The 9918-nt window shown below is 38.0% G+C and overlaps 1 protein-coding gene across 2 annotated transcripts; it reads right to left on the bottom strand.

The window, feature by feature from the left end:
• Positions 1-1002: 1002 nt before the first annotated feature.
• PTAFR (platelet activating factor receptor) lies at positions 1003-9492 on the bottom strand. Of its 2 annotated transcripts, XM_077480950.1 has the most exons (3): positions 9299-9492; positions 5345-6318; positions 1003-4888 (listed from the first exon to the last, which is right to left on the bottom strand). In XM_077480950.1, exons 2-3 carry the CDS (start codon positions 6312-6314, stop codon positions 4836-4838), a joined length of 1023 nt encoding a protein of 340 aa, XP_077337076.1. In that variant the 5' UTR covers positions 6315-6318; positions 9299-9492; the 3' UTR covers positions 1003-4835. The 2 variants fall into 2 exon arrangements, with proteins under 2 accessions (XP_077337076.1, XP_077337075.1); XM_077480949.1 differs by having other exon boundaries at positions 1003-6318; positions 9299-9490.
• Between the last annotated feature and the right edge of the window lie 426 nt (positions 9493-9918).

Here is a 9918-nt window from a genome sequence, read left to right on the forward strand (position 1 = left end):
AGGTTTGCCTTGAAGAAAAGGTGGCAACCCTAAGGTTAGATTACATTTTTTTTCTGAGATTTTAATATATTGTTTTCTTTGGATCAACTAATTTTGATAGGCTTTGTCCACAGAAAGCAAGTTCTGCTTATGCTTTTTTATTTTATGCTCAATTTGAATTGCACAGGTTTGGCCTTTTTTTTTTTTCTAAACAGACAGGCTCTCTTTAGAATATTTTTACTTGGATGGCGGTATTCAGGGCATATTCCTGTGAGGAACATATGCATTTTTTTTTAATTATTTTTTTGTCTCCCTCTATGGGCCTAGTCACTCCTCTCTAGTGCGCAGAGTTGCAGGAAAACACACGGTACATGTATCTTTGCCAAGTTTCAGTGCCATTCATTTTGCATTAAGCTGCAGTACACATTTGTTGCAGGGCACCACAATGCACAGGTTTTAACGCACTACCATGTATTGTAGTGCACTGCATTGCAAAAAATGGTGCATGTGCAATGCCAGACAATGCATTTGGATTGGCTGCCACACCAGGACACCAAGATGCCAATGGGCCCTAAATAGTAAGGGGTCAGTGAACATTTTCATACGTGTAGATTCTGCCTTTATGATGCATATATTGAGAGACTTTTTCACCTAATTGTAATATTTATAGTGAGCTTAATACAAATAATGTTGGTACCATCTGAATGTACAATCAACCTTAGATTTAGCAAAAACTATTTTTTTAAGGACCCACCTAAATTTTTCAATCCATCTCTAATAAATCAGGATGTTCCTTGCACTGCATAGTTGTTAGAAAATCTAAAGGAAATTGTATAGTCAGATTGTAGTGTGCGAGAGAGAGGTCCATCAAGTTCAACCTCTGTGTGTGTGTGTATGTAAGTTTTTTATGTGTTTGAAAAACAATCCTTACAAGCATAGGTCAAACTGCCGTTGCTCGGTAAAAAAAATATTTTCTTCAGTCGCAGAGACAGATTTTGCAGTAATAAAATACAAAAGAATTAGTTGTATTTTTTGTTTTGTAACTTTAATTTCATTTTTTCATATGTATAAAAAATATTGTAAACTATATGACATATATTTTCAAGCAATGACAAAGTAAAATGTTCACCATTATAAAAAAAGAGCAATATCAGGAATATAGGTCTTAACATGTAACAACTTCTATTACACAGAGTTTGGATGGTGATAGTTTTCATGTGACATCCCACCAACCTCCCAAATTTGTAGAAAGAGCCAAGATGTACAACCGAACCAAACCCACAGTTGGTGTTGGGGGAGTATGATAACCATTTTTTGGGGGGTTTTAAGGACAGCTGAAAAGAGGTGGACAGAGCCGTGAAACGCGGGCTTGGCGGGAGACTTCAGTTCCCTTTTAAGACCTTTGTTTGCCCATGCTCTTTGTACCTAAGGCTCCATTCACACTTGTGAAATATGTCGTGTGACTTTGGACATCATTCCATTATTTTCAATGACACCCGTTCAAATTGGTGCAACTTTGAAAAGGTGCCTGCACTACTTTTGTGTGATTTTTGATGCAACTGATCCACAGAATGTAATGTCGGATCAAGATCCCACCAAAAGCTGCATCAAAGTCACACTGGATATCGCATGGCTTTGGAGATGTGCTAATGTGAGTGGAGCCGAAAACAACTGAGTAGATGAAAAATTCATTGTAGAATCAGTTATGCAGTTTTATTACACATGTATCAGAAATATAGAGACGTTTTTTCTTTAAAAACTGAAATATAAATTTTATACAAAAATATATATATTTTTTACAAACTGTAAACACAAATCTTATCTTTTTAAATGCCAAAGTAAGAGAACATGTTTGCAGTGTTTACTCCTAGTTTATAGGAAATGTACTGCTCCCACATAGTGCCTTAAAGGCTAAGTTCACCTTTGTTCACTTTATTTTTTTTTCTCCAAATTCCAGCTCGGAGGCTATACCCTTCCCAAGCATACCTGTTTCTAACCCCCAGTTCCAGTATGAGCTACCCCTGGGATTAGTGCACATTCGGACTGCTGAAACAAGCTAATGACCCGTATCGTTTTATGATAGCCTTGTAAGACCTTCTGTACACAATGTTATTTTCAGCATGAAGTAAACACTACACACTATCTCTGTTTCTATGTTTTATTACCTGTAAATTGTTGAAAAACTCAATAAATACTATTTAAGCAGAAAATCAATTTATCGTTATTAATATTTACATTATGTATTTATTCTAATTGCAGTACTCTCACAGGTATGCAGTGCTCATGCCTTTCTCCTCCTCGCTATATTTACAGGACAGCATATTATTAGGCTCCAGTCACACCGCAAAGTGTGTGTTAAGTGCAAGTAAACGCTTATGTATTCACATGCTGTGTTGCATTTCAGAATGCGCTGCGATACTTTTAAAAACTTTTTTTTTTTTATAGTTCGCTAATTTTTATTTGTAAAGGAAATTCAACTGACTGTTTTGTGTTTTATGCACGTTGCAATACATGCGTTTATGCGGGTTGCACTCCCCAAAGTAGGACACAACTGTTTATTTCCATGCACAGTGCAGCACATCAGCACAGCACATTGGAGTGAACTGCTCTTGTTAAAATGCATTGAATTTTCATTGTATATGCACTGGCATTTGTTGTAGGTAGGTAAAACATTATTTGACCCTGCAATATGTTCATTAAAATAATTCAATATATATTTTACATAGAAGTAGCATTAGGACTTGTACTAGTCTTACTATTAAACTCCTGTAATCCATTGCACAGCAGAAATCAGAGTCAGAGGCTCCGAAAGTAATAGGTTTGTTGCACTGTTGAACAGAGTACAGTATGCTGATACTCCTTAATTTACAGGCTGGGTAAATCCTGGACCTAGTTTTACTGCTTAATTAAAGTTCTATTCTTAGGTCCAAAGTCTAGCTATCTGCCTGGTAGAGGATACCTGAATTATAAAGGTTGGTTGAAAAGAATTACAAATTCTGTGGTGGATAATACAGTTGAGAAATGTTTTTCTACTGTGTATGTAGCCATATATGGGTTTGGAAATCCTCCAAGTCATGTATCAGGAAGAAGGACGGCTCTGAATTGACCATCAAAAAAAAAGAGAAGGGCGAGAAAGCCCTTATAGTGTTGTATTTCTACAATGGTTTTATGGGATACTTACTATTCAGAAGAATAGCTTACATCTGGATAGGCTGATAGGCTGCAAGTTACACATAAAATGGTAAACACAACCTTCTGAATAGGAATGTGGAGAATACACCTGTCAACCCGTTAAAATGTTATTAAACCCAGGTCCTTGCATTCACTATATCTGGTCTCCCACACTACACAGAACATGGAAATGCAATTATTTTAGTAAATATAAACAGATAAATACCTTTTCTCATCAGCAGTATATAGCAGTTTTGTGACTTGTATCAGTGTCCGGCCGAGCACTGCTTAAAGCTTGTAGGAGGAGTTTCCATTCTCCTCTGACTGTCCTATGAAGCTGCATGACCCCTGACTTTGTCTGGACAGTGCTGATTGGCCCTGTGCTGATCACATGCACCCTCCCCAAAAAAAACTCTATAATACACACCAGAGTATGTGCAGGGTGCCCCCAACTGATATCTGTACTACCAGAATATGGATTGGGGACAGTGGGATGCTGGGAGAATCAGAGAAGACAGGATCAAACCGTCTTTTTTCACAATCCGGAGAATTAACCCCTCCACAGTGAGTATAACAAGCATGCTTTACTGTATAAACAGACTGATTTTACTGTTGTGGGTTTTGTAACACTTTAAGTGTTGAAGGAGCAGAGGCACATGTGATGACATGCAGTGATATTAACAAAGGGGGATCAGAGTCCTTGTAGTTCACATGATGAACAATCAATATTATTTAAAACACTCAAAAGACATGTTTGTACTGAAAGAACCTCCCTAGTTCTATGGTGATACATAAAAAGTTCTATGCTTTCTAGTTCACCAGTGATCATCACAGAGTGTGCTGTGTAAGGCGACTGGACATTGCTGGTACCGATGAAAAGCAGTGTCCACCATGGAACTGAGGAAGGGGCATTTTAGCCACAAAACGCATCTTCTGGGTGTTTCAAATAATACTGAAATATTGACAAACGGGAACAGAGTCCTTGTAGTTCATGTGATGAATTTTATTGAAAACACCCAGAAGACATGTTTGGTGGCTGAAAATGCCACTTCTTCAGTTCTGTGGTGCTTTTCATTAGCACCAGAAATGGCCTATTAATGGGTTGTACAAGTAAACGAGATGATGTTATCCTCTGCTAATACTGTTTAGGGTTGATATGATTAGCGATAGAAAGGAACTTGTGTTTCCTTCAGGGTTTCATTATCAAGTTTATTTCTTTCTAACTGTTTTTATGTTAGTAAGAGGGGAAAAAAGATCCTTGTCTGATCTTGCCGAGATTGCCTCAATGTCTTTAGGGACCTTAAAGGCCAAGAAGGATGTTTGGAGTTGTCGGTTGCTGGCAAGTTGAACCACATTCTGCCTCCTTATATCATGCACGATAAAGTATTCACACCTGATTTCTCTGTTACCCCAATGGCAGTAGTCATTGCACAGCTAAATGAAAATGTCCCTTGATAGATTCTCCACAATGTAGAAAGGACATTTCAGATGCAAGAGAGTGATACCATGATACTATTGTTATGGCCTGCCCTTTGAGAGATACAAGAGACTTGTTGGTGGTTCAACCAAAACTGAATTAAAAGTTCTATTTGGAGCCGACCTGTAACATACAGGGTCCTACCTATTGGATGTTAAGTATAAATTTAACACATAGGCTGATGTCATGGCTTCTTCTCAAAAATTATTCAGGAATCTATACTGCATTTTTGCATTTCTTCAATTGCTTGTGGTTGATCTCCTGAAGACACAAAGAAAACAATGCTATATAGAAGGGTCACTGCAGTATAAGATACACTGTTTTTAATACAAAAAAATATATATATTTTTTTCTAGTCACTACACTAAAATGGATTGTATCTGAAAAACAATACTGATAATGCAACTTTTAGGCACTGTAGAACCTAAATTAGCACGATAATGTTTTTTTGCATATATTACAATTGTTGCAGCTCAGCTAAAAAAAAAATACTGATTTTTTTTTTTTCCTGTGGGCTAATTTGTAGGCAACCAACCTATATATACCAAATGTCCCTGGGCAAATTTTAAGCCAGACGTATTGTGTTTTCAGCTCAACTTTTAAGAAAATCCTCTAATAATGCATCCTCATACTAAAGGTCATATGTGCTAGTTTGCTTTTCTTTGAGTGGTAATGTGCCTTCTAAGTTAGTGTCAGTAGTATTTCTTGAGAACTTACGACTTCTTTTCATAGTCTGTATACGTTGAGAGAGGTGTTTCCGGAACTTCTTGGTGAGAAAGCAATAGATAATAGGGTCCAGCACGCAGTTGGTACTCATAAGGCACAACGTGATTTGATGTGCATCATTCAGAGTCTGTCGAAAGCCACAGTCATTCTCATGCCACAGTCTCAGCACTGTGAGAGTCCAGGGTCCATGTACAATGTGGTGCGGAATAAAACAGATCACAAAAACTCCAAGAACCGTGGCTACCATGTACAGAGCACGACGCTTCATTTCTACACTTTGTTTGGCTGCCACAGACTGGGTAGTCAAAGTCCTAAAAATCACCACATTACAAATCAATATGATGAGGAACACAACAAAGAAAGCAGCAATTAGAATGAAGTGGATGACAGCCACAGGACCTCTGTTTTCAATGTTGTATCCTTCAAAGCAGCGGGTGTAGTTATGTCCATCTTTAGCCTGTACCTGGTTGGTGCCAGGTGTAACAAGAAAGTACAAAGAACTTCCAAATACAAGTATCCACACAAAAACAGAGATGAGCAGTCCTTTTATCCTGGCTGTTGATTGTGCTACTTCCACAGGATTTGTTACAGCCTGAAATCTGTTGTAACTGATGACTGCTAGAAAGGCTACGGAGCAATATGTGTTGATGAAGAAAAAACAGCCTGCCACATTGCAGAGAAAATCTGGCATTACCCAGTTGCCTTTATAATTATAGTAAACAATCCACAGGGGCAAAGTCACAATGAATAAGAGGTCGGCCACAGTAAGATTGATCATAAAAATTTTGATGTCACTCAGCCTTTTAGCAGGATAAACCTCTGCGAAAACCCACAATACATAGCTGTTAGCAATGAATCCAAAAACAAAAATAATGCTGTAAGTCACTGTGAAGAATTTGTATCTAAATTCAGAATCCACGTTACATGGGTCTTCTATGCTGTTATTACCTTTCAGAGACATTTTTCTGAAACAGAAAAAAAAAAGTGATCTGTAGAGAAGAAATACACTGATAACTACATGTTTTATTTATTTTGTTTTTGACTGGTAATTTTTTTAATTTTTTACAAAAACATAGCAGTGGCTATGAGTGTTCCTGTTTTAAATTTACACAGTTTAGCTCAATCTTGTCTGTAAAGTTTCATTCCTCTTTATCTAGTTTTTCCTGATGTGTTCATATTTTAGGGCAAATAGATGCAGTAAAAGTTCATTCTTTAATGCTAAATCTGGGGAGACATTGCAAGACCAATGACAGCAGAGTTAGCCTAAACCAGGGGTCTTAAACGAATGGCCCTCCAGCTGTTGAGAAAAACTACAAGTCCCATGAAACATTGCAAAGCTGACAGTTACAAGCATGACTCCCACAGGTAGTTTTGCAACAGCTGAAGGGGGCTGCCAGTTTCAGACTCCTGCGGCCTAAACCAACACAGTAGTCTGTATTTGAACTAGTGTGAGTTTCAATATGTTTTACCCCAAACTTAGTGCCAGGGAAAGCTCAATAACCAGTAAGAAATTGACCAAGTTCCCTCTTTTGCATTCATGTATACATGTTTGTAATGTTAAAGGGGTTGTAAACCCTCATGGTTTTCACCTTAATGCATTCTATGCATTAAGGTAAAAAAACATTCTGTAGTGCTTCAGCCCCCCCCCCCCCGGGCCCCCTGTTTTACTTACCTGAACCCGGTTTTCTTCTTCCCACTCTACCTGGTGACTTGTGTCCTGATTGGATAGATTGATAGCAGCACAGCCATTGGATCCCACTGCTGTCAATCAAATTCAACAACACGGGTGCTGGAGGACAGAGTCCTGCTTTCTGTGTCAATAGATGCAGAAGCAGGACTCGGGTGCGCACCCGCACAGGTGCCCCTCAGAAGATCGCTTCTCTGACGTGGGCACTCGATGCGCAGAGGAGCTACTAGCGCCAATGAGGAACCCCAGAAAAGGAGAATCGGTGCCACTCTGTGAAAAACTAACTGCACAGTGGAGGTAAGTATGACATGTTTGTTTAAAAAAACAAAACAAAAAAAAAACATGAGGGTTTAGTAACCCTTTAATTAATTTACAGCATAACTCCACTTTTGTTGAGAAAAAAACATTCCCACCTGGGTGATATATGAACATTGCAGATATTTTAAAAAACGTTGTTGCAGATTTCTACCTTTTGTTATTCTGAAGAAATCACTGTTTGTTCCTCTGTGCTGAGTGAGTCTAATGGGAGTGGTTTCAAAATGATCGACCAGCTGCTGCAGAATCGGGGCTCTAATGAGGAAAGCTGCTGGGTCTGCATCCCTTTAGAAGTTATTTCCTATTGGGAGTATCTTACCAAAAATGACATTTTTGTTGCAGGGGATACCCAAAATCTGACTAATCGTATCTTAGTGTGGACTTATGGGAAAATCAGTGAGGGAATCACACAAGCAGGAAATTATGTATCTGGGGTCATTCTGTACATATTCTGTGTAGAGAACACCTCCAGGTAGCCATATAGCATTTCGCTTTACAGAAAATTACAGAACTGCAAATTGAAAAGGAAAGGTCATTTTTAATAATATTCAATTACAATATGACTTGTGTCGAAATTCTATATGCAATATTATTATTTTTTTATTTGCTATTTTTTACCATGAAAGTGGAGTTACCCTTTAAGTTTTGTTTGGAGGAGAGACTCCAAAATGCATGGTTCTAGATAAAGATGGGCTAGGGGGTGTTACCGGTGGGGAGAGAAGTTTATGAGAGTAGGTTGTGATAGAAAATGCCTCTTCTGCTTTCTCTACCTGGGAGGGGGTTTTGTGTACTGCATAGAAAAGAATAGTTAGTCTATGATTGATACTTTAGGTTCTACTCTACTGTATATCCATTTCAGTTAGTTTTGCACTATTTTAAAGTCCCAATGCAAGTCACCAACATAGATATGTAAACAGGCAGACATTGTACAAACAACCTAATTTTTATTAGTCTTACCACTGGTTTCTTGTTATTGCAGTAGTGCAGTCTATGACTATATAAATATGACTGTGCAGTACAAAAGGTCGCAAAGTTAGACCAATGCTTGGAAAGCAGCCTGGCCTAACACACACTACTCTATTCTTCCACAGTATAGGTCTACATGAGGACATTTGTGATTAGGGTGTGTAGCTACTTCTTGGATTCTCTGCATAGATCGTCGGAGAGGGAATGCAGAAAGCAGTGTTTTCACTGTAAGTAAAAAGCATTTGGCATTCCAAGGAAAAATCAGTCGAAAATCATAGCATACAGGGGTTGATTAACTAAAACTGAAGTGCGCAAAATCTGGTGCAGCTCTGCATAAAAACCAATCAGCTTCCAGATAGTAGCTAACCTGATTGGCTACTATTCACAGTTGCACCAGATTTTGCACTCGCCAGTTTTAGTAAATCAACCCCACAGGGTACAACCAGGTACATTCAGTACTAAAGGAAAATCCACTTTGCACTGCAAGTGCACTTGGAAGTAAAGTCGCTGTAGATCCGAGGGGGACATACAAGGAAAATAAAAAACAGCATTTTAACTTGCACGTGATTGGATAATAAAATCAGCAGACCTTCCACTCATTTCAGATCTACCCCTTAGATTTAGAGCGACTGCACTTCCAAGTGCGCTTGCAGTGCAAAGTGGATTTGCCTTTCGTAAATAACCCCAGATGAGCCAAATTATTAAAGATATTAGTTATATAGAATCAATAGGAGAGATACGAGAAAAAATACATAAAAATAGAGGGGTTCCATAGCTATAGAAGGACTTGGCTGATAATGCTGCTGATCAGTTGAAGAATCAACAAAAACTAGGTATGAATATTGCTACAAATAATGAATATGTAAGTTGTAGTTCTATACGAACATTTCCAAGCTCTTGTAATCCTAAACCATGTAAAATTGACTCTAAATTCTGCAATGTTAGTGGCAGTATACAGAAACAAATAAAAGGATTACCTTATTAACCAAAGACAGAATGAGCTGTGCCTCCTGCGGTTTGGTCTTCTCACTGCTTTATAGATATTGGTGCTCCTTTTCTTTAAATATGTAGGTTATAAAGTGATCGCTGAATAAATGGTCTGGGGAGTAACAGGAAACCTCCAGCATCTATGGGGAAAAAAGAAGAAGTGGTAAGATGTAAGAAGTATTTCATAAAGCTGGGTTTTTGTAACTGTGATTGTGAGTTCAGTCTTGTCATACTGCACACTTTTCTGAGTCATTGTGCAGCCAAGCCCTATAACTGGAATTATATATCACACAGTATAGACAATTTGAGATAATGAAAGAAAATGTACTGTTATGGCTTCAGATCATACCATAGATAAGGCTACTATAATTACTATGACATTTATTGTACCAGTGCCTGGCCAAACATGGTTAGAGAGCACCAAGCCTCAGAATTTACAAATGGTAATACTTAATTTTCTTTTTTTGTTCCCATCTGTTTAGTACTGAACATTTATTTGTAGTAAATTCAGTAAGATAACTGGTAATGGGCAGCAGAAAATGTTAAGAGGACTTTTGCATTTCATTAAACATTAAACTAGCTCTCCTTTCCTGTGTTTAGAGGGTCTTGC

This window comes from Lithobates pipiens, unplaced genomic scaffold, assembly GCF_037356315.1.
Source record: "Lithobates pipiens isolate NorthernLeopardFrog02 unplaced genomic scaffold, aLitPip1_a1.2 Scaffold_16, whole genome shotgun sequence".
Taxonomy (NCBI): Eukaryota; Metazoa; Chordata; class Amphibia; order Anura; family Ranidae; genus Lithobates; species Lithobates pipiens.

Coding starts and splice junctions, on each gene's coding strand:
- PTAFR (XM_077480949.1), bottom strand. CDS start 6,314: ATGTCTCTGAAAGGTAATAACAGCATAGAAGACCCATGTAACGTGGAT.